The sequence below is a fragment of the Aythya marila genome (assembly GCF_965140915.1).
Source record: "Aythya marila genome assembly, chromosome: 17".
NCBI classification, from domain to species: domain Eukaryota; kingdom Metazoa; phylum Chordata; class Aves; order Anseriformes; family Anatidae; genus Aythya; species Aythya marila.
In genome coordinates, this window is record NC_139058.1 from 15,137,558 (window position 1) to 15,163,197 (window position 25,640).

The 25,640-nt window shown below is 39.7% G+C and overlaps 1 protein-coding gene across 1 annotated transcript in view; it reads right to left on the minus strand.

The window, feature by feature from the left end:
- Window positions 1–25,640, minus strand: part of TMEM132B (transmembrane protein 132B) — a gene marked incomplete at both ends in the record, with an annotated part of 259,315 nt that overhangs the window by 37,131 nt on the left and 196,544 nt on the right. Inside the window, one exon of the mRNA XM_082773713.1 lies at window positions 13,945–14,088. Within this exon, the coding sequence (XP_082629839.1) occupies window positions 13,945–14,088 (144 nt within the window). The remainder of the gene's footprint in view (window positions 1–13,944; window positions 14,089–25,640) is intronic.

Genomic DNA, 25,640 nt, shown 5'->3' on the forward strand with positions numbered 1-25,640 from the left:
TTAGCCTGGGTTTTGGTAAAGTTATATTACATTTTACATATATTACAAACTCCAATCAGTTAGCCCAAGCTGAAGTCTTTCCATGTTTGCTACCAAAACTAGTTAGTTTAAAGTTAGCAGAGATTTTATGTGAATTTTGGTCACGCTACCAATCCCAAACAGGCTTACTCAGGGGGATATTATGGCTTGTGATGAACCATCAGAAAGGTGCAATCAGATGCAAGGTATTCCGTGCACAAATAAACTACTTTCCCTTGAAATCCTAGGTCCTTATCTTCCTCTCCTAGCTTACTATAGCTACAAAAAAAAAAAAAGCTAGAAATTAATGTGATCTACTGATTTCATTTTTAATTAATGCAATTTTTTTCTTTTGTGATATTGTTCTCTGAAGACACTTCCTTCCCCATTCCTATTAAACAGAGAGACAAAATTAAATAGAGACAAAGTAACACAGTGCTATTACTGTCACATTTCTGCCTGAACAGAACAGAAATCCCATGCAACTAATATTGTGTCCCTGGCACACACTACACGGGATAACAGGTGTTATACTGGGGTTTTATAACCTTTGTGAAAACACCATCGAAGACTTTCTAGATTATTTTGCCTTGAACATGAACGTTTTTTGCAGCATTCGTGCTGCAAGCACACTTTGGACACTACTATAGGATAGCTGTCATTGCCTCCTCTGTGGCTTCATTTCCTATTCCATCCTAAAAACTTGAAATAGTTTCTTGCATTGATCTCCCACTTCTGTTGGCAAAAGAGGTCTTAGTGAGGTTTTGGTTGGGATTTTAACTACACCTGCTGCAAATAACTATACACTTTTTCTGTCGATTCACCTTAGTCTCTGATAGCTTTCATATTCTTCCCTTTCAGCTTCTTCAGTGGTTTTTAAGTTCTTTCGTTTTTGTCCCTTTAAGCTCTTACAGCTTATAGCTATGTGGCTTCCCCTATCTATTTTATTCACCTGGCCTGAAGACTTTCAAAGGGGTATAAGAGAGTGAGGTCCCCACATCCTCTTAATTTATGTTACTGATGAGTGCCTGAGGTTACCTTTTGCAGACATTTAAGAGCAGCTACCCTCAGTGTCAGTGCCAGAGGGCTTGCTACACCTGCACAGAAGATGAGATCCAGTGGGACACAGCCACAAGAAAGGTTTCTCCCCCTGTTGTCTGAGGAACTTTCAACACTTAAGGAAGAATTATCACAAAGCCATCTTTAAATATACGCTCTTGAGCTTTTAGTGCACTGGAAAGCTCTTCCCAACCTCCCATCTTGCTACAGGATGTCTTCTGCTCCTGAGCAGCAGGAGGGCAGAGTCACGATATTCCTCTGACCTTTGCCCAGCGCTGCTTCCAACATCCGGGCTTGATACCTGCAGACATGTCACAGAGAACATGGCCCTGGACATGCACTGGTCTTCAACAAAGCCACAAGAGTCTGTCCACTGAAATTACTTTGGCCAGAGTGGCAGGTACTGGGGAATATCATACATACACTTTATTTACTGTTTGCTAAAGGATGACATGAAAAAGGACACAAATGTTCTCACCACTGACATCGTGCTTATATGTAAATGCTTTAAAGTTTCACAGAGGGGAGAGTGCACGTGTTTACAGGAAATTATTTCTGCTTGCCAGTAATTTCACCTTTATAGCACGACATCCTCCTGCAGCAGGCATCTCCTAAGTCATCTTGTGGCTACCAAAGATATTAGATTCTGTTTACTGAAATAAGTCTATTAAAGTCTCATGTTTTTTGCAGGTCATAGATGTTGTCCTATTGATTTAACTTGAAAGAGTGCTTTTTCAGTGTTAGTAAGCTGTTTGCTTTTCTATAGTTTGCTACCTTCCTCATTACCTAACGTGGACTGGCTGCAGTAGGTCACCGGTTTTTAGTGAATGCATACCCAATGCCAAGTATCTGCACTTACTGATTCAGCATTAAGGGCCATTCTTGTGCAGATATAATCTGCCTTCCCAATCTATAGTCTACTTCATTTCCACGTATGCATCCCTATTCAAGGGGATCATTCAGCAAAGTTTTTATTCAAACTAGAATAACTAAAACACACTTCTGGTCCCCTGTGCTGCTTAGAAGGCATGCTATGTAGAAAACATGCCTGCACTTTGAGGCTTACATCTTACACACTTTATAGTATCTGCAAGGTGCTGTCATGAGGTAAAAAAGTCTGTGTGGTTTAAGCTGGCAGGCAGCTCAGCACAACGCAGCTGTTCACTCGCTCCCCCCAGTGGGATGGGGAAGGGAATTGAAAAAAGGTAAAAGTACAAGAACTTGTGGGTTGAGATAAGTACAGCTTGATAAGAAAGAGGGAAAAAAAAAAAAAAAAGACTAAAAAAGCACAAGTGATGCACAGCACAGCTGCTTAGAACACACTGACTAATGCCCAGACGATCCCCAAGCAGCAGCCCCCTCCCATCCTAAATCCCCAATTTTACTGTTCAGCATGATGCCATCAAGCATGGGACATCCCTTCAGCCACTCTGGGCCACCTGTCCTGGTTCTGTCCCCTCCCAGCTCCTTGTGTACCCCTGTCCTCCTCGCTGGCAGGGCAGCAGGAGAAGCTGAAGTCCTGGGTTCTGTGTGAGCACTGCTCAGCAACAACTATGGTCCTGGTGTGTTATTAGTGTTATTCTCATCCCAGATCTGAAACACAGCATCATACCAGCCATTAGGAAAAGAATTCACTCTATCTTAGCTGAAACCAGGACAAAAAGTCAACTCAGTGATGACACCTAGACAATACTGGGATCTGCTGTGCCTTCCTAGAGAGCCCGTGCACGGTGGCTGGGGCCCTCTGTTCTTATTTTGCAAATGTTGCTTTGGCATTTATAATGCACAAAATGTGTGTAAAAACACAAGGGGTCCGGCAGTGCATGTCCTGCACTGTGCTGGAGAGCTTAGAAGGGATGACCTGCTCTGGTTACATTTTTGCTTTTCGAGATACCTTATATTTCTTTTCCTTGGTTCTCATCTTTCAGTCTCATGCTAGCCTTCTTTGTTTAGTATCACATTCATTTTCAGGTTCCTCAGGCTTTTCTACGAGCTTGCTCTTTCTGAACTTCTAATGATAGGTGGAAAAACAATTATTTGAAAGACAGGCGATGGCAGCCTCCTTCAGAATCTCCTCAGTCTCACCAAATAGGATCCCTTCCCAGCCTGGCCCCACAGACACACAATGTCAGCAACCTTCTCAAAGAAGTCATGATCCTGTACAAAACCATCTGTGCATTATTCAAATGGGATGAAGCTGGAGGCATTTTCTTACAAGAGCTAAGGAGATCTAAGTTGGCAATAATACATTTTTCCTCAGCAAAATTAGTTACAGAAGATGAAAATATCAATAATAACATAAGGCAGTTAAACAAGCCACATTGTCAAGTTTGCTAAGAACAGAAGGTCCTAGCAAATGGCTGTCTACTAGACTTTAGACAACCATACTCACCACCAACACTGTAAAAAACAAACACGCTGTAACCTAAATAGTTAGAGCTGCATGGCATCTGCAGAGAGTGCTGGGAAACGTGCACAGGTTGTGGGCATTCGCCTTATGCAATGCACAGCACAAGGAGAAGCCTCCCAGCAGCTCCTCAGCTCTCAACTGGAACAGCACGGGCTCTTACAGCCCTCTAACCATAGTTCACACAGTTATTTAGGATCCAGCTGTACCAGTGTTGTTTCCTCCCAGGGTTATGGTGCATAAAAGGAGAAATGCATCCCGGGGCCTCCACGGGAGGAGGCTCACCAGGAGCTGCCACGGGACAGGCTGGAAGGAGGAGACCCAGCTCTGGGCAGTCTGCTCCCAGCATGGCACAGCGCCCTGCCTGCAGCCACCAGTTCCCCTCTGTTCTTTTTTTGCATGTGTTACTTTGACCTTGCTTGCGGTACTCTGGTCCTGATCATTACTCGGTGATTTTGCGAATGTTGCCTCAGCATTTATAATGCACAAAATGTGTGTAAAAACACAACAATAAGTAATTTAGTCCGAGGAAGGATTTTCTCATTTTACCCTGATAATCCTTCACACTAAACTCACTACAGGTTGGAGAAAGGCTAAAAGGCTACAGGTTCTGCATGGCAGGTACTATTTAAGCCTGCAGTTTTCCAGTAGTGGTGTATGGAAATCTTTGATTTGTGGGGTGGCAATAAAAGAAATGGAAAGAAAATCTCCCCTGTCAACATATACTCTTGAAAGGCCCTTTCAAAGCAAACATTTCAACCATGAGAAATACTTCGGCACGCTGCAGGTCTGTCCTCCTCCTGTCTTCCCTCCCTGCCTCCCCAGCATATGTGCTTAGTATTGGAATAATACATTTCTTTGTGCCCCATATTACACCATTTCTGGAAAGAAATTGTTTTACGTCACCTTGGTGCACTTGGCTAGGGGAGACCTCACAATCAAAGATTCTTTCAGGCAGCTCTATCAGTATTTTATGTTCCCTTGAGGCCAAGTGGTATCAGCTGGCCATATAGCATTCAGGTTTTGGAAAGAAAAAAATCATTGTATTCTGAAATGCTGATTGCATCAAATGGCAACTAGATTGGAAGGCAGCAGTCATGCTGGGCTCAGGCAATTAAAAACTAACTTCGATAATTGGTGCTTGCTGAGCCTCTATAGAAAGAAATGAATTAGGAAGGAAAACAATAAGGAAGGGCATACATTAATTTTGCTCTGCAGTGGATAATGTTGAGTGTAAGAGATCTAAGGAAGAATTGTGTGTCTCAAGGATTTTCTCTTAGTTTTTCAGGAGGAAACCTAAGAGTCAATGGGGAGGGGTTGCAAATTTAATCCAGACAGTAATCTCAGAAGCAGGAATCAGAAAAGTGCAAATAAATACAGCATATAAATAGTAGATAGCATTTCCTGCTATGAACTCATCATTTCTGACAATGCGGTCCAACAGAGAACTCTCCCTTGCTGGCAGTCCTGCTGGGCAATCTCCATTCTCTGTTCCCTGGGTAATGGCATTCCCCTCCTCACTGCTAAGCTGCTCTGGATATTTGTACAAGTAACTCAATAAAGGATTACCTCCCAGAACGTCTATATTGTGGCAAGCCCTGTGTAACTTTTATTCAGCTTTGAGATCTGTAGGCAGTGTGTCCATACTACCTTTATATAGTGTTGAGTACATTGTCAGTACTCCACAAATAATAAATGCATTCAACTCAAATAAATGCCCACTTCTTCTTCAATAAGTTATACATGTATTTAACAGCCTTTTCTTGACACTCACAAGAGTTCATGTATCTCTGCTCACCGTTCCTCCATTTATTACAGTACATCCTTTTTTCTGGCTCATGACAGATTTCTGATCTACACTAGTGTTTAAGGGGGATTTATTCAGCAGCGCAGAGTGGAGGACAGCCACGGGACACCACAGGGCTCTCCAGCAGAAGCAGACTGGAACTCCCTTTGACAGAACTGCAGAGTTTGTTAGCTGCTGGCTACGTGCTGCTAAAATGCATTTTTACAATGTGTGAAGGACATGTCCTGCAACACTTCTCACACGAGTAGTCCCCACTCTCAGTGAATGGGACTATTTGAACAATTACTATGGGAGTAAAAACAGAACAGGAGTGTCTGGAACAAAGTACTAAGGTGACTGAGGTTCCTGTTTCTCTGCCAGGGCACAGTGCTATCAGTGCCAACACTGGTGGCTGTTTGACCATTGACTATTTTAAGAGGAAACCATGGTCAATATGCTTGCTTGCTCTAGAGTCTCTACCACTTCCATGCTTTTCCTCAAGATATAGTCATCAAAGGAGTAAAATTTTGATTATCATCAAACCAGTGATCCATTTTCACACGGAATTCAGTGGAAAGCTGCTTAAATCCAAAGCCAAGCACTACAGAAATATGCCCCACTGAGGTGCTATAAAATGGAGAGGCAATGAGTTTACTTTCTAGTTCCAAATGAGCAAATTTGAAGTTTTAAACCACCAAATGTGATAGGCATGCTCAAGTACAGCATATTACTAAACTAGAAGAGGACAAAAGCTACACCCCAGCGAGCATCTTCCATTCCCTGTACCTTATGGAAAAAGAAATACCAATTATAACTTCATTTTGTTCTTTCATCCTTATTTAATGACTTGTCCAACTCATTAACCTAGTATTTAGCTGCTGTTCTTTATGGCTGGATTTTCCTCATTCCCCTCAAAATCACAGCTATGTCCCAATCCTTATGCACAAAGGTACACAGCTGTCTAGCTACATGTATTTCTTGTCCTGTTGCTATTTCCATAAAGGAAACCAAAATAGTTATTCTGGTTTCCAATTCTGTACAATCAAAATGCAAAAATATTAATAATTAAGAATATACCAAGAACAAAACTGCCTTCTTCCAAAGATGAGGAAGGGAGTTGGTTACTGTCACAGATAGATGCTTCTAAGTCAAATAAATTAAGTGCACTTCAGAATGATGGTGGTGTGTCAGTCTCATCATCTCCATCCTCAACTCCTATTAGGCATCTCAAAGGAGTGCTTCCCAAAGTTCATTATTTTCTCCCAACAACAGTTACTTATTGCTACATTTGCTTTTGCTGAGCCTGGACTGAGCTGTTTACTATGTGCATACTAAGAGTATAAAATATTTAGAGTTTATCCTAAGCAATATCGCAGTTCAGGCTAATGATCGTTGCCCAGGACTGGGATCCATGCCCTTTGCATTTCTGCTCTCCGAGCAGCCAAACGCTAAGCCATAGAATTGTTTTCTTCCTCTGAAGCAGCAGCTGGTCCCTTGGAAGACACCATAAGCATCTCTGCCGAAATCTGTGTAATTGCACATGTTGGTATGGTCTGTTCTTAACGGATCCTCTCCCAGACAAAACACTGTTTTCTCAAGCTGGCTTTGAAGACTGTGTGTGTTTAAAAATAACTTCAGGAAAACACACACATATATTTTGCTATAAGCTGTGTACAATGTGTACTGTGTACAGAATATTAATTCTTCAATATGTGATTTTGTGAGATTGCCTCACTGGCATCCTTATTGCTATACATGCAACTGTTTTGTGTGCAAATATGATTCTAAATGCGAAGTTTTAGCTTAGCACATTCACAAAACACTATAGATTTCAACCTGTTGCTGTGTAACAAGGGTGGTTTTTTTGAGACAAATCCTTAATATGCAGTAAGTGGCTATGCTACTCTTTTCTGATCATGCTTTGTCTGGCTATGAAACTAATTAGCAGAATCTGGTGACCTGAATGTCAGAACCTCTAATATTTCAACAAAAAGCAAAATCCTTAACTCAACAGTCAACATATTGCAGAGAGATCTGCCATACTCTCCTGCCTCTCTTTTATGACTAATAAAGATGAACTTTGTATGGGGGCAAAGGGGGTGTTTTCTGGCCAAAAAGCTAGAAACCAGAAGATCTAATTACAAGTTTAATGCATTTCAAGCAACTCAGTGATCTCTAATTATTGCTCTAACTTACGTATACCTGTCTGCAGGTATCAAAGACAAGATGAATCCTACTGAGACAGATGTATTCTCATCATCCCTCTGGCACAACTGAGACAGGCCAGCAACTTCACAGAGGAGGTCTGGAGCACAGCAGAGAGGTAAACCAGGACTCCTGGGTCTCAGGCAGGATCCTCCTCAATAATCCTTATGTTCAGCTGAGGAACACTTTGCTGCCGTAAGCATCTTCCCTGTGCCAAGCATCAGGGGGAGTCATTATTTCAGAGGATTTGTAATAGACTGCAGAGTCCATCACCTCCCAGCTCTCAAAGATGGATGGAAATGAAGCTGACAGTGACTTGAGGTTGTTACCAGCTGATTTCATGGAGCTGATGATACTGATTCACTGGCACTAATCAGGTGAGATTAAAAGGACTGGTTGGACAAGGAAATGGACTCACCAAATTAAAGATTTGCACTTCAAAAGCTTTCTATTTGAACAGCTGCCTGTTGCAGCCCCGACCTGTCCCCTATCCTGGGGTGAGACAGAGTGGTTAAGCCTCCAGGGCTGTCAATCTTGAACCACTCAGAAGCACTGAGGAAAAAAATCACTTAAAAAGTAAGATCTAGCTCAAAATGAATTGTGTAATAAACCAACTGACATCAAAGTAAATCCATCATATAAACGAGTAGAGAGTATTTTCACTGCTCCCAGAAAGAGTTTGAACTCCTGGAGTAAGCTTATTTCTGAGCAAATGTCCACAAAATCAAGCTCTAAGGTAATGAAGTGATAAGCACTCAAAAATATGATGGATGGAGAAATAAAATTAGCTCTACTTCATGTACATTTCATTCTCAATCACATACTTTAATGGTGAAGCAGCTGCAGAACTTGCAAATGACAAGCACTGCTTTTGTTTTCAGATCTCCTGCATAAACCATTGCATAAACAGCCACAAGCATGTGCTTCTTGCTCTGAATTGTCCTAAGAACATGCTGTGGGTTTGCAGCAGGGAAGTGTTCCCAGAATTCAGTATCGTCTGAATTACAGAACTGCAGTATCCCTCCCTATCTTTGTTTGTTTGCTTGTTTGTTTTGGAGTCCCTTGTAGCAGCTACTGTGCTGGCATTAGAGATCAATGTGCCCACAGCTGTTGAATAAGGTCCTCAGTTACTCGTCTGCCTTTGTAAGAGGGAAGAACCTTCTGCAGATTTAATCTGGTTCAGCTATTATTACCTTTCCTGCCTTTCCTACACCATTTTTACAGCATCTTAGATAAAACCTAGCTGGTTGCTGCTATGAAAATTAGGTCTTCTATTGTTTTAACATCAATTTTGGAGAGTTCAAGGTAAGGTTTGTATTAGAAAAGTAGGGGGTAGGAATGGTTTGAATTAGACTTTCATTATAATTAGACAGGAAATTATGAAAAGGTGAAATATAATTCACTAAAGCGCTTTCCTCTAGCAAGCTGACAAGAAAAGTGCATTCTTGCACAGAGGAGTTCACGGTATATTACTGAAGCACCATTGTTTTTAATGTATACCTCTGCCTGGGCACATTCAGCCTGTTTCCATTGCACTTTACATGTGGGCAGAAATGAGGAAGATGAGGCCCTCTGGCTCCCTTCTGTTCAATTGAGGGCCTTTTCTGTTACAAAAAAATTAGGCTAAATTAGCCCGTGGTGTAACTCCATGGAAGCCATTTGAATTACTGCAGACATTAATTTATACCACCAATCAATTTCTGCGTAACTTGCAAAGAACATGAAAATATGACTAATCTAAGAATGAATTAATTGGGCAGCTGTCTCTCTTTCATTTGTACACTACTGAGATAAACATTTGGAATAAGAAGCTGTCCTCATTATAATTTTCTCTCTTGTTGCTGCTTTGTGGGTGATATTTGTGACTACCACGTAACTAAAATGTTTTCAGAAATTTTCTTCATGTGAAATTACTACAGTTCAGGCTTTTAAAGACAATTCCATAGCAAGGACAAAGTAATGCATGAACCTTACTTGGAGCATCTAAGAACCTGTAAAGATTGACAGTGCCAGAGCCCTTCAGGTTAGACTTTCCTCTGCAATACAACCATCATGACTCCACCACTGCCATTGGTCTAATTTGACTTCCCTCTAACTATGGCCTAAAGGATGATGGAGAACAAGCAAAACCCACTTTAACAGGCCAGCAAAACGTCAGTCGTGCTTATAAGACAGATGGGCAAAGAACGCCTCTGCCATGATACAACTGCTTTAATCCTTTTCTTCCCCACCTGTGAAGGCTGAGGCCCCATGGTTCAGCACACATATAGAAAAGGCACATCCTACCATGCTAGAGCTCCTTTATCTCAGTGTTTTACCCATCACCAGAGTAGCCAAGTAACTTGTGCATAAATTTATCAAGTTACCATCACTTCTTTTTTTTTTCAGCTTCACCTCCCTATTTAGCTCAGGTTTGCTGGAAAAGCAGGACTCCTTAGGAGAAGTCCTTCAAGTGGGTCCATGGCAGAAGACCACTGAAGTTAATGGGACTTGTGGAGATAAGGATTTTGTCAACAGTAGCTTGAAAAATTACATAAGGCAAGCTGAGGCTGGCAAAAGATTTTTTCTCAGCCTTGTTTGCAGATAAGGAAGCAAGATTCCAAAAGGAATGACTGACTTCCCACAGTCACACAGGAAATCAGCAAAAGATATGGAAATTAATGCTGAGAAGCATTTCCATGCCTTAATCATAAAGGCAATCTTTGCTTTCAAATGCCAAAAACATTAAATATCCCTTTTCAATGACGGAATAAACATCAGTTTCACTGACTCAGAGCAATATTTCCATCTAATTTTTTTTAATGTTTTTTTACATTTTTAAAGCCATTTCAAAGTAAAATGGTTGGTACTATTATGACCTGTGTCAAACTGTAGGGAGCAGCAACTGTAGGGACCAGGGACCAGGGATGGAAGTCCAATGAACAAGTTGATCTGGGCAACTCCGCTGAGGATCTAGTCACACTAAGGTTGGAAAATGCAAGGTCAAGACGTAATGGGTGTATTTCACTATATTTACCACTAATTATGTAGGCTTTGAAAAATAAGGACTGAAATAGTCTCTTTCTGGGAAGCTATTAAAGTGTTATGCGGAGGAGATATATGTCTTTGGACAGCAGGGATTCACATCTTTTGTCTACTAATAAATCACTTATCATCTATCTGTTTGACCATCTCTGAGTAGTATTTTTATCAATTTGATATCTAGGTAGCTGCCCAGATAAGCACATTTTGTATAAATACATAATAGCCTGGGCCAAAGTCTGTTTCTATTTAAGCTAGATTCAGTTCGTTGTGTCTTAATTGAAAATAATGGTGTTAGAGCAGTGATCAAAGAACTGTTTCATTAATTGTCTATTAAATCATTAGCTATTAAACAGAAATAAAAGATTAGGAATGCAACAGTCTATTCTGCCCAAAAGAATATGAATATCTCTCCAATTACAAAAGAAACAATATAGGCAGAATTAACAGTGAAAAGAAGCTCAAGATAAGGCAATTACATCCAAAATGTCTGACAACCCTTATTAGAGGGTTTAGCAGTATATATATAGAAAAGGCAACGCAAATCTGGAAGCAAAGTCAATATTGAGTTTACCAAAGGGGCTTGTAAAGGAAATATGTATTTTTATGAAAAAATACAGGCACACAAACCTTGTACTAAATTTTAACTCGGCTAATTAATTGTTATAGATTCAATCTTGCAACCAATACATGTATTTCCAGTTAAAAATTATGCCTGAATAGCATTCAGTCTGAGAGTACCTCTCAGTAATTTGTGACTAAAATCCATTATAACAGCGTTGTATTTTTCACAAAAATAACATTACTCCCATTTTGAGACCCTTTGTATCACTCAGACCTCTTGTTTTCATACGTTAAACCAATAGCCTTGGATACCAGGTGAGAGGGGTGGGGGAAAATACAGTGCAAATCTTGTTAAACCTGTGCAGAATTTTGCCCAGTGTTTTGGTATGCTCTCCCCAAATCATTGAAAGTGGGAGGACCCTTATCAACTTGAAGGTGCTTTGGAACAGGTCTACTGCCACCTGGAAATACAACCCATTTTGAAAAAATCAAGAAATAAAGATGGTCAGAGGGCAAGAGCTTTGCTTTCTTGAAGTGCATAAATCCACAAATGCAACTCGTAATCTTGTCTCTGCTCAGAGAGGTCATGTCAAGTTTTATTTAGCTGCAAGCTTCAGTGGACCTCTTAAATTCAGGAACCATAACAACTTCATACCCAGCTTTGACAGGACATCCATATGGACAACTGCTGATTGAACTAAATGGACTTTAAACAAGCAGTGTTTTGAAATGCAACATCTCCCTAACATGTGCAGATACTAATTTTATTAGTGGAAGAGGAAGGGGAGTCCTTTTCCTGACCTTTTTGTATCTGGTTCAGTCTAGCATTCTCTAACTACAGCAAGTCCTAGAAATACCAGAAATTCAATTAATAGAAACAAAAGTCCACATACACTATCTTTTAGATCAGTATCTGGTTTTCTTCGTACTTCAAAAAAGTTTGAGGTACGAAGAAAAGACAGTCTGAGCAATAATATATTGATGATATATAACTTGGTGCTTGAGTTTATAATACGAGCACTTCATTGTAAACTGATAAAGAATAGCCACTAATCAGATACAAAGAGCTGTACAGTAAATAGCAAAAAAAAAAAAAAAAAAAAAAAAGGCAAGATTTATCAAAAGGAACTGCTTTTATGACAATTACATTAGTCATAAACAAAGATATTCATTCATGTCCTTTTTCATGTCCTTTCTGGTAAGGGCTTTCAAGGAAATTTGCTTACCAGAAAAACAAAATGTGATTTTTCTTTCCCCATCTAATATATAACATAAGTAGAGAAGCTGGAGCTCAGGCTAGAGATTCAAGAAACCTCTTCCATCACTGGACAAGGGCAAACATTGGAACAGTCACTTTCATGAAAAGGGATTATTACACTGATTTACTTTGCAAAATGTTTTGAGGTCTGAGAAGTGCTAAGCATAACTCTGTCCCTGAGGATTCAATTGCACACATGCCTTTTCTCAATAACTTGAATCTTATTTATGAATAATTTGCCTTCATGATAAACAGAGATAAAAACGTTCATGAAAAAACTTGGAAACAAGCAGAAGTTGTCTGACCAAGACTTTTTCCCAAACCTATCATGTCTTTCCTATAGCTACTTAGGATCAAGTGGATGTCATCTCTCAACTGAGAGTCTCAGAAACAGGGTATCTCTATGAAATGTACAGTTGTTCTGTAAGCACTTTAACTGCAAAGGAATTTCTTTGTTGTTGGAAATAAAATGCAATGAGATGTTTGTTTTAGAGTATATAATATCCATAATAAGCTCATTCAGAGTTGTCAAAAGTAAGAAAGTGAATTTTTCATTCCAGCATATGGTCTTCAAAATAAATGACAGCTTTGCTTTGTGCATTTCTTTAGCCAGACACAGAACACAAAAAATTATCTGACAAAGTACAAGCTATCTGTTAGGACCTCTGCAGTCTTATCTAGAAAGAGGTTACATTGATAGGTTGAAAATACACAGGTATAGGATGTGGGTTTGAAATGCAATCTGAATAGACTTTTTAAAAGTGTAAAAGGGACTGGGTCAGGCCTGGGATACAACCAGACATGATAGAATTAGCAGACATATGAGGAACTTCTTTTTTCAGAGCTCCAGAGAGAGTTTATAATAAGATCTACAGGTTATGGGATTACTATATGCAAAAAAAAGGATGAGTATACTATCCTATTTTTACAGCATTTTTATATAATATTCTGTATTTTCCTAGAATTGAGACAAATCATCTTTCTGAAATAAATTAATAGAGAATACAAGAAAACAACCCTATATAGAAGCCATTGTACTCACTTCCATTGTTCATTTAAAACAACAAAAAACAGCCTCAAGCCAGATAATAAATCAAATAAATCTACTAAACATGTTCAAAAGTACCTCTTTTATGCCTAAAAATAATAATGAGCTAAAAGCTGAAAGCCATGCAATGTGTCAGAAGTCATACAGTCAATGTCTTGATAAAGTTAAATTAAAGCTGTTTTCACCTCAATGCTGTGGAATGAGAACCAGCTGAACACATTATATTTAAAAAAATAAATAAAAAATTAACAGTTCACAGCTTTTGTTTTAAAGATTTTTCCAATATCTTTGTTATTTTCTATTCTCTGTCATGCTCCTCCGGATTTTGGTAAAGTTCAGTACTTGTAAGAGACTACTGAGTGGAAAGTAGGTGACGCAGTCAGAAGCATATACAGCCTTGCTACTATACCTAGCACTAGATAAATACCTAGCACTGCAGAAATAGCTATGATTGTATAAAAAGACCATTCCACGTTAAATCCAGAATGTAGGCTAGGACCCAGTATGGTGGTGCTGGTGGTGAAGACAAGGGAGAAAACTCACATTTTCCTCATGCCCACCTCTTGTAGGTGCCTTACCTTTATGACATCTTCATCAGCTGATTTGCACTCAGTGGACTCCGAAACATCAACCACCGACCCATCCTCCTGCACAGCAACGACCTTGACTGGAACGGACACTGTTTTGCCCGTCAGGATGGCTGTGTTAAGGACTTCCGTGTCCTGTATGCACACACAATTAAAGGATGAGTGTTACAAAAGCAAAAACTATAAGAAAGCTGCAGGGGTCAGACCACAAAACCAAAAGCCTTCCTCAGAGAGGGACAGATATGGGGAGCAACATTTCCTTGGACATACCCTGTGTGCTCCCTGCAATCAGTGGTGTAACAATTTCTTAAGCCAGAAGTTGTGTCTGGACCACCAAGTTCTGGTTTTGACAGACATACAGATTTACTCTATTGGAGCCAATTTATGGGTCTGGTTGCTGTGGAAATGAAATCTGTCACGCAATTAGGTGTGAAGACATGCCTGCAGAGTGGCAGAACCACAGTGCTTTTCAAGCACTATCTCCACAGAGTGGCAGCACCTCATCGCACCCTTATGTCCCAAACCATGGCAGTGGTTTGGGAGGTGATTCCCAGGCATTACAATAACAGCATTTTTTCCTTTTTGTTTCAGCTGAAAGAGTTCTCAGCTGAGCCAGTTGTCCCTTTTCTGGACATAAATGCACAATGAGAAACACTGTGCATGAGATAGGGTATTACAAACTAAGCAATGCCATATACATTTTTTTTTAATCTTTCCCCACCAAAATCCCACCTAGTGATGTTTTACCACATTTATCTCTAATCCTGATGAATTCACAGTGCTGGCACTCTAATGACTCCATTAACACACCCTTCCTCTGCATCTCAGTATGGCTGCTGCTTGATTAATTAATCCAAGTGAGCTGCTACAGCGGTCCTTGCCTTGCATAAGCAAACTAGATCTGCAGACTGGAGGGGAACAGCCTCCAAAGGCCTACAGAGGAATTTGGCTCCGCTTAAGCAGTCCTTACTGCAGGTCCAACATTTCATACACACGCAGAACAAGGAATGATCTGTGCTTCAGAAAAGATTCAGCTCAGCCTTCTAGAAAAACTTGTGAGAGGAAATACTGCTTTAAATCCCTCTGCTTTTCATTTTTCAACTTCTGTGAAACTAATTGCTTGCCAGCTAGGGGAAAAAAAAAAGAAAAGAAAAAAAAAAGTTGCTTCCAACTAATCTAACTTTAAATTCCATTATTAGAATTGGTGGAATAAGAAATGGATTTTAGTGAAAAATTTGATGGCAGCTTGCATAGGGAGATATATTCACTATCATTTGCTTCTGTCTGCTAGCTAGATTGATAGAAAATAATGGGCATTGACCACAAGCTGAGGACAGCTGGAGAAGACCAATAAACACTTGCAACTAAGATGTATTATTAATCAATATTCGGAAACTTCTACAAAAACACCTTGAATTAAATGAGTTGAAGTGCTAATAACACTAGTGCCAGCTAACTGATAGAGTTTACTAGAGCTTTATGGGCAGTCATGTTCCAGAAAAGCACTTAAACATGGACTTGAGTCCATTTCTGTTCAGAACAGCACTAAAGGTATGTGGCTCAACTTGACACAGATTTCAGCGTGATTTAAGTAGATTTTAGTGTTGTCCTGAACAGAGATGCTTTTCTGAATAATGCCGCATGAAATTAATACATCTTGGTCCTGTTCTTTGCAAGGCACAAACCAGATGTTTTACCCCAGTGACCGGTTTTTGTCTTTGCTGGATGGGATAATTTATAACCAGCTGCCATCCCTGACAGAAGGATGCTGGGAAACAGAGAAGTAAGTGAAAAATGAACAACTGTAAAACCTTTACAAAGGCTAACATTTGAACAAAACTAAGAAACTCCACTACCATGTAAAAACAATCAGCTACACCTCAGGTGGAAAGAGGTTGTGTAAGACAGGTGTAAGACAAACTGAAGGTGTTTCATCCACATGTCAAGAAGAGGTAGCTGGATTTTGCCAAACCAATGACAAATATTCCAAATACCCCTAGGCCATCAATTTGATATAAACATGCCACATACGTGATGCAGACATGGTGCTTCTGTGTCAGAATGCATCCAGTTTGTCAGCAGGCTATTTCTAAGCCATTCTTCAACAACAGACGCTTTTCGGGGGGATAGTATTTTTGCCAAGGTCACAAAGAATGAACACGTGACTAATTCTACTTCTGAACCACTTTCTCTTAGCACAGCTACAAAACTCCTATGTGTCAGGGGCAGGTGGCACTTGGATGCAATTATGGTCTGATCCAAAACCTTACTGAGTCATATATGAAAGACTTCTTTTGACTTCAGTGGACTTGGAATCAGGTTCTTAGCAGGCCTGAACTAATTTCTCCTTTGCTTTTTGTGTTATTTGTTGTACCACCATCATGTTGACCCTCCTGTGTGACAATGGATAAACAAAACCTCGAGCCTCCTTTAACTCTAAGTGCTGCTTAGCTACCAAGCTGAGAACATACTTTGATGCTCTGAAGGATAATGCAAAGTTTATAAAGAGATTTGCATTCTTCTGTAAACTCTCTGTGAAGCTTAGTGTGAGAGAAAGGGTCTTAGAAGTGACACCTTGCCACCCTCTGCCTGTGGGTGCTCTGCAATGTGCTCACCCGGCTTCAGACACAAGTACTGTCCTGACTCTTCCCACCTCCCCCGTACGTACAGATGCCCACACTGCCTATTAGCCACTGCTGTATCACTGAAACTACACTTCACTGGTAAGCAATTCTACTGCATAAATCAATATTTCAGAGGCCTGATGCTTGGATCAGGTGTTACGCAAGTATAATAGGCAGTGTAAAGACCTTTTTAAGAGCTGGTTATTTATAGACTGAAAAAATATATTTCCTCTGAGGAAGAAATATGAAGGCAGAACTGAACTAATTGACTGTCCATTAGATTTATAAGCAGGCTTCTTTTTATTATTATTTATTTTTTGGATCTTCAAGAGATTCTGTTAGGTTTGTTTTGTATTTCCATGATTAAGGTTTACTACAGGAAAAATGTTACTGCATTTGAAATACCTGTGCTGTTTACCACTAGCACAGTTTGAAATCTTGAGAGGGGTAATAAGGCTGATTTATATGCACAGGCTTTTATATTTACATGCATGGCTCAGCATCACTGAAACATCTGGAAAAACACTTGGGGACCACCAGCACAAACCTCTAACTGCTGACACAGAAAGGTCCCAGTTGAAAAACTGGAAATCCTTTCTGATTTCTTCCAACAATGATGCTAGATCTTGACCAAAACCTAGAATTCAAGCACCTCGGGTGGAAGCTAAACAATCATATTGCAAGCACTATCCCTGAATAATAATTGTGTGCGTGTTTATCTCCAGTTCCTTCTCTGTACCTAAATGCATTAGCACTTCAGCAGAGCTCTTCTTAATAACAACTGTAACCTGCTAATAGCATTGCTTTGTTGTCTGAAGGAATCTACTTATTATCCAGCCTAGGCTAAATTAAAATTTAATACATCATCAGGTTGCAACAGAACTAGGAAGCAAATGACAGCTGTTTAATTAAAACCTAAAGCTGATTAGACGGCACTACTGAGAGAAATACTCAAGAGGAAGAGCAGAAAACTACTGAAACTCAAGGCCAGGATAATGGCTTTATTTAAATATGAATAAACCCTGCACACTGCCATAGTAAATGTTTGACAACTCATTGCTTTGGACAAATGGGGGAAATGTGAATGGGAGACCTGTCAAGTCACAACAAAGCTGTGATTACCAGCAAGGCTGATCCACGTGTATGTGACCAGCAGCTGGGATTACTGAGGAATGACCACAATAGGTAGGCACGAACCCATGTGAGGAACTCCAGACCCAGCGTTCCCAACAATTACTCATTAAACACTGCCACGATGAACTAAATCCTCATTGGGCCTGTGACTCCTGCAGCTCACCCAACGTGACACAGGTCCCCCCCTTTCTCAGCTGAAAAACAGAGGCACAGAAATAAACAGCAAAGCTCATAGGGAGCCATCCTGGAGCCAGGAGCTGACAGGGGTTATCCACCCCACGGCCTGCAGCCGCCCCCACAACCTGTCCTGCCCCTCAGAGCAGGCCCTGGCCTTCTCCTTTCCTCTCCTGGCACAGCACAAAAACCCCAGAGCAACCCAATTTACTGTGACAGATTATCATCCTTGTGATTAATACACAGGCTGGATGTTGGCTTTTTAGAGGTTAACAAAACTCACTACAGTACAGCAGACCCAATAAACACTCAATTGTAAATCAGAAGGGAAACCTGAAGCCAATCCTATTCCGCTGACAAATGTTACAGTTAAATGCCTTTTGGCATTTAGTTGAAATGACTGTCTTTAGTGAGGAAGGCATAGACCTAAAATATTTGTCTGCAGAATTGCATTCCCTCATTAGTATTTTTTCCCCAGAGTGTACCTCATGAAAATACATTTGTAATATTAGAAGGATTCTTTAGGAACCAGTTCTCCTGCCTCGAAATGGCATCTCTTAAAAAATGTAAATTATAGGGCAGAATGTGATGTGTGGGCTGGGCTATGGGATTGTTTCCTTTTTTATTTGATAAATTATTCAGCACCTTTTTCTTCAGATCAAAGAGCAATGCACTGTAAGTCCATTAAGCAAGCTTAATATATAAATTAGAAGCTTTGCTGAAATTATTATAATCCATAGTAATTCTGTACATTTTCCCCCTTATAGCTGACTACCGTTTTAGGTTTCCAATACATATTAATGAAGCCTTGTTGCTAGAAAGCTATTTATATTTTCCACCATTATATCAGGTAAGATTTGCCATTTTGTCAACCAGTGGAGAGAACAAACAACTGAGATTGTGTTTATTAAAGACATAAAACATGGTAGAAAATACAAACAATCTTGCAAAGAGTTCACATTATTCTTTACCCTTTTTCCTCCCTGAGTTCATACAGTTGCTCCATGGCATGCCACGGAGGCAGAGCCCAGCACAATGCTGGTGGCAGCACAGTGAGCTGCCCAGTGGATACGGGCTGACCCTGCAATCCTGACAGCCTGCCACTTGCCTCCACTCAGGACAGGCTGTGCAAGTGAAAAAGCAGTCACAGGGCCTAATAAAGGGCTGAACAACGGTTAATTCCTTGTCCTGCAAACATCTTTTCAGTGCAGCGACTTGCGGGATCAACTCTTTGCCATGTTTTCAGATGTCAGAGTGAGGCCCAAAGTGTAACCATGCACAGGACCTCCTGCTTGTCAGCACACGGGTTGCTAGATCATTCCCACTCCCCTCCAACCTTCCTCTGTCTCCCGCTGTTTCCTTATTTCGGCTTCTTATCCAGCATACTGCTATTAGGAGTGATCAGCTATAACAGATGGTAAATCACAAATACTGCTGTCAAAGTTAAAAGTCATCCTTTACATCCTTTGTTTAGCTGCAAAATAGCTTTACATCATATTGGGATTTCCGAGGAAGAATAGGCAGGTGTATATATTCTGCAGAGGAAATTAATTAATGGAGATTGAACCATACAGAGAGGTTCTTAATCACCGGTTGTTACAGAACAATGTAAGCAGCAACTGTTGGCCTAACTAAATATTATTCTAGATGCATATTACAGTGTGTGCTGCAAAAACAATTTGCTACAGCACAAAAAAAAGCATGATACAGAGACTGCAAAGTGGAATCTTATTTCATAACTTGTCCTTTTGCCACAGATATGTTGAAGGAAGCTCTTATCTTAGTTGGGTGTACCTGGCAAAAATGATCAGACAGAGTGGTAATTCTGTCTTGGAGTTTGTGGAAACTAAAGCTGAGATTTATGCCCTTCCCATGTTTTTTTATGAAGGAAATTCAGCTCATTTTGAGGTTTATCTAGGATGAATAAGCAAAACCTGCTGCTGAAGGTGAAACCTGATTAGAAGCACAGACGCGATCATATTTATGACCTGAGGCAGTTTTTTTTTTTTTTTTTTTTTTTATAACTCAGAACAGATCTGCCCCCATTAAGCAAAGGTTCAGAATGCAGCCTGGTGCATTTGGCAGAAGTAATTGCAACCTGTCAGGCAGTCTCTACTGTCTCAGCTAAGTACAGTGCCTTCTGCATGAGCAAAAGACCTTTCATGAGGCTGAGCTCATGCTGTTTCACTTCAGCCCATTATGCCCCAGCAGAGTTCATTCTCCAAACCTGCTGTGTTAAACGTCATGACACCATCACTCTGAAGTACATGCTTGAAGTAGAAGGAGTGGGAAATTCTTACAGCTGAGGAGCAGCTATCACGCATCTGATTTTAGTTGTTTGCACAAAGAATACAGACACCAAGAGCTCCGGGGGTTGCATTTCCAGACTTTTTATCATACCATGAAATAAAGAACCTAAAGTCAGCCTAAACGTCTTATGGTAAACTCTATCAGTCACCCACACTGTGCTTAACAATCTGTATGATACTTGAACACTCATCTGATAGACTTGCACCAGTTCTTCTCAATAGTAAATAAGCACATTTAGAATGTCACAGTTCACTTAATGCTGTTGTGTTTTTTTTCTTTTTTTTATTCCAGAAAAGTGTGACCATGTTCTGTGGGTTAATAAAATCACGGACTGTCTCCATTTGAAATCAAATAACATCCCCCAGAATTCAGGAGGATTCCAAATTGGTAGAGCCGTCTGCTCAAGTGCAATGACACAATCCCCTGTAAGATCCAAAAACAAATAATCATTTTCAGATGGCCATGATATTCATCCAAACATTCTTCAAAGGCATTGCTTTTTCTACAGAAAAATCTGGGGAGGCCAAGTTTTGTCTAGTTTATGAAAGGTAACTACTGGATTCACTTGAGTATTGACAGTAGTCTAAGATAATTTTTTCTGGTCACTGTGAAACTTTGGCCCTATAGGTTTAAGAATATTTAACAACATTGTAAATAGCCATTTTGAAGAATTTCTTTCAGACAGTTCTCCAGTTCCTTCCCCACTTGTTCAAATTTCTTTTGGAGAGACTGGAAGGAGGGTTTTTTCTGAGGAAATTTCTTGCCACTGGTGCAATGGGAGAGTTGTCAACTCACTGGCTCGAAAAGGCTTCAATTTCACAAGTGCAAAACCACAGATATTGAAACATAAGGTCGCGTATCACGTGAGTTTATTGCTGCAATCTGTGGGCTCATCTACCACGAGTGCTACCTGGGCAGAAATCCATGTCCTTCCATAATAACAGCTGTTTAATGCTATAGAAGAATGCATAAATTAATTACAGCATGTCTACATGACTTCCCAACATCCTGCAGGAACATCGTCTCATGGAAGGAGCATGGGTTCTCTTTCTGCTTTGGACATGGTGACTTGCTTCATTAGGCTACTCACACAATTGGTATAGCTTAATAATACCTATTTATGAGCAGAACAAGATATATCGAAAAGTGACTGTGACATCTTGCAGAGTCCTCTAAAATCCCCTGACAGAAGACAGCTGTCTAACATTCACTAACAGGGTTCAGGAAGATTGGATTTTATATCTTCTTCCTCAGCACAGTTCAAATACTGGAGTAAGTCCTGGGCTTATAATGTACAAAATACATTCAACGATGAACTGTATTTTCTAGACAGAGGTAGATGCATATACTTATTAACTGTGTTTGAGAAGTACATTATGGAGTTTAAAATGGAGTGGAGATCTGCTGGATGCTCACATGCACTGTTCCACAAAAGGAGGATATCATTTACCAAAGAACATGGACCTGACAGGAAAGACCCATGCATTATCCAAAGAAGAGGTTTTTTCTTGAAGATGGTCTTATCTGTCAGGACCAGATTGTTCCACTTACTTTACCTGTTGAAGCAATTTCATGGGCTTCCATTCAACTACTGCCAGGATGTGAAACATATATGCACACAGTGCTGCAGACAGCAGGCACTTTGGAAGCAGACTGTTTCCCACTGCCTGCTCTCCCTCCGAAATGCTATTCTTCCCCCCAGGTGCCTGCAGCGAGTGATGCATTCTCTGGCAGTTCTTGCCTTAGCCACATATTTTAGGAGAGCGTAAGTGACACTTCATAAGTTTTCTCTCTCTCCACTACCCATTAATGGGCTCGTGTCTAGTTTAGACTTGATATCTAGAATAGGAGGAGACAAGCTCTATCCCCTTCTGTTTTCAAAATTATAAACAATTAGGATCTCTACATTTCTGTAAGGTCCTTTACTCCTAAGACAGCCTTAGCAATTTTACACCACTGCATGTTTCCTAACTGTGACACAGGCTTCCCAGATTATAGAACCATGCTTTTTATCTACTTCATTTCATAAAGTTGCGTACTGCTGCATTTGATGGAATGAAAATAAAAAGCAAGAGATCATATCTGTACCCAGTCCAGGCACCAGATTTTACTATCGTTGCAAACTCAGAGCTTTCCAGTGTTTTACTTACTCATTTTGGGATGCTCCAAGTATGCTCCTCATCCTTGCACAGCCACTCCGACTGAATGAGTTTGTGTCTTACAATTCTTCAACATTTACTTTTTGTTTAAACAAATGAAAATGACAGCAGATGCCTCCTCTGCTTGTGTTTAGAATGGCCTGGAAACTTTTTCAACAAGAAAAACATAATTTCTTGAAAAAAATCAACATGTGTAAAGAAGACATCTATTAAAACATTTCCTTTTGAGAAAAAGATGAAATCAAAAATTTTTTTTTGTTTGTTTTGGTTTTTTTGTTTTGTTTTTGTTTTGTTTTTTTTTTTCAAATGAGAATATTCTGAGTGTCTAAGAGTCTTCTGACTGTTCTAAGGCTTTCTGGAGGTATTTCTTCCTTCCTCTGCTCTTTCATGGCTTGAGTTTTGCTCTCAGTTTTAATTTTTCAATCTGTTGTACCTGTTCAGAAACCTTGTACCTATTCAGAAGTGCTGTCTTGTTCTGTCCTGCCCCTATGTCTGATTACTTCTTTTTCTGATCAACTTTTATAAAGAATGACCTCTTCTTTATTTAAGTTCAGAATGAAATCCCATTTTTTTCCTTTCATGATTGATTTTCTCAGTGAACTCTTGTGCAGCGCATGTATTTGCTGCAGACTAGGAAAATACCACCTATGTTTCAAAATCTGAGCCACTGCTTTCAGAACATCAGTGTTTTTCCAGAGTCCATCAGCTTTTGAGAGACAAAGACCCTTGCACTGAAGAACACTGTAAGAACCTGTGAGCAAAAAAAATAGACTTCCTGGGTTCTGCTCTCAGCTAGACTGGTGCAAGAAACGATAATGATAGGAAACATCATGAAATTACACAAATGTAAACGTACTGTGAAATCAGGATTAAATAATTTAATATTTAATCTTTTCCCGTCACTCTTTCATCTATTCTAAAACTTCCATTGAATGTTTAATTTAATTTACTTTTTAGAGTGTCTTATTCTTCAACACTTTAAAAACAGTTCTCAGCTTTCAAAGACAATAAGACAATTACCTTGATTTCACAGACAAGATACTTAGGCAGAAGAAATCCCACCAGGCCAGAGACACAAGAAACTGAATCCCTATTTCCAGTGTCCTACATCCATGCCTTTCCTGCAAGGTTCCTCAAACTTGCTGTCTTCAGGCTGTTGGTTCTGTACAGTTTAAATACCAATTCCCTCATCTTTCCTACCAAATGGCCTTTTTGCATAACAAGTAAATGCTGAGCATGCAACATCTCAGTTAATTTATTGGTTAGTTAACTGAAATTCAGTTATGCAGCAAAACAAATGTCAGTGATTGTTAAGAAATATGGAGGACTACAAATAAAGTGACGAATAACAGATGCGAGGAAAGAAAGACTATTACTTGTCACCTTTCTTAAGCAGAAAATGATAATGGCATACTAGCATATACTCTAATGCCATAGACAACTGCATGCACTGGAGAGGAAATCACAGAATACCTCTTAATATGAAACTGTTACAAAATGTTCCACTTAAAGAGGGCTCCTGATGCCATCTCACAGGTGGTTTGTGATGGGCCAAGGCAACAAGTAGACAAGGGGGATGACATTAATGATTCTCGGGAACAGAAATAGAAAGTGACAGTATTATTAGTTTTTGATAGAAGCATTCTGTAAACAGACAAAGGTCTTCCACTTGTGAAGCAAGTACATATCAAAATCACAGCATGTCTCTTCAATAAAGAACTTTAACAATGGTTTCTTGTCCTTACCCCTCAACCCCAAATTCAGTCCAAGCAGAGACTCCGAAGTCGCTTCAAACCATTTAGTTTTAAAATGTTTGTAAACTATAAAAAGTAGTGGCTGACTTGGTTTTCTGTCTCAGCAAAAAGCACTAAAGGACAGAAGGAAAACGAAAAAAGACCTTATATTTTGCTTCTAAAGCATTATCTTAATAACTAGCCTTTAAAAGTCATTAATAAATTATTCAATTCAAACTTTACAATTATTTCTTTAGAATCTGTTACATTATAAGTAATGGGAAAAATACTGATCTTCCAGAAAGACAAACTAGGTACAGGAAGTGAGTAAAAAGAGAATTACCCATTTCATGTTAAAGAGCTCATCTACAAGAACTACCTTGGAGGAGGAAAATGTCTCCCATTTGCTGCCATTTTACTTAACATGCGATGCAAATGACTACAGAGCCCAGCTCACTGGCAAAGAGAAATCACCACTACTGGACTGTTCAAATGGAATGAATAGTTATTTATAGTTGCTATTTGCTTCCATTAAGGAAATTCATCTTCCTTAAAACTGGCTGTGTTAACCATTCATTCTTTTCCCTCCCTCTAAAAATAGGCAGCTTTCCCAATTGATAGTACATTTATTTTTTCTTTCACAGTATGAATTTCAAATTGTTTACAGTTTTAAGGTGGGAAGAAGGCCAGGTCTAAGGCCAGGTCTAATGCCATATTCTTTCTTGTACTGAAGCTGATGGGGTCTTTTTGCCGTATCGTCATTGCTCCTGCTAAATGGACAAATACAAAATAATATGCTTTTTACAGAAAACAGAGCTTAAGAAAAGATACGGTTCTCCGGCATTTTGACACAGCATTTTAGTGAAGGAGTGACAAAAGAGGAGAAAGTGTTGCATCTAAAGACCTTCAAAAATGTAACACAGAATTCCAGCTCAAAAGTGCTTTCACTTGAAAGCACCCCTATATAATTACCACATCAAAAAGAGCGAGATCTCCTCACCTTCCTTTTTTTTTTTTTTTTTTTTTTTTTTTGGCTTTCTCTTCCCTTTCTTACACCTTGATGTATTCAGCATTGTTCTCCCTCCCTGATGGCCTCTAACCTCCTCAGTCGTTGAAATGGGCTTCCATGGCACAGATGTGGGCCAGTACTTCCCACTGGTGACATACAGGATGAAAGAACATTCCATGTTTGAGTCCTGCCTGTGCAACTATTCTCTGGCTACCTGCACTACACTTTTCTATGCTTTCAACATGTTCTTCTAAGAAGGTAGAGTCTCAGATAAATTGAATAATAAATCATCATTCAAAGAGCACTAACTTCTTACATCTACTTGCAAAACCTTGGTGAGAGTATTCACCTACAAAAGCTGAACCTATGTCTACTGGGAAAAAGAAAGTCCGGACAGATAAAAAGTACTGAGAACATTGTGAGTGAAGTATCTGATTTATACTAGTGAAATTTCAAATTTTCTAGTCAAGAGGAATGATCTGAAAATGGATTAATTGGATCCTGAAACAAAAAATGTTTCAATACATCTTTGTTCCTTTGCCAT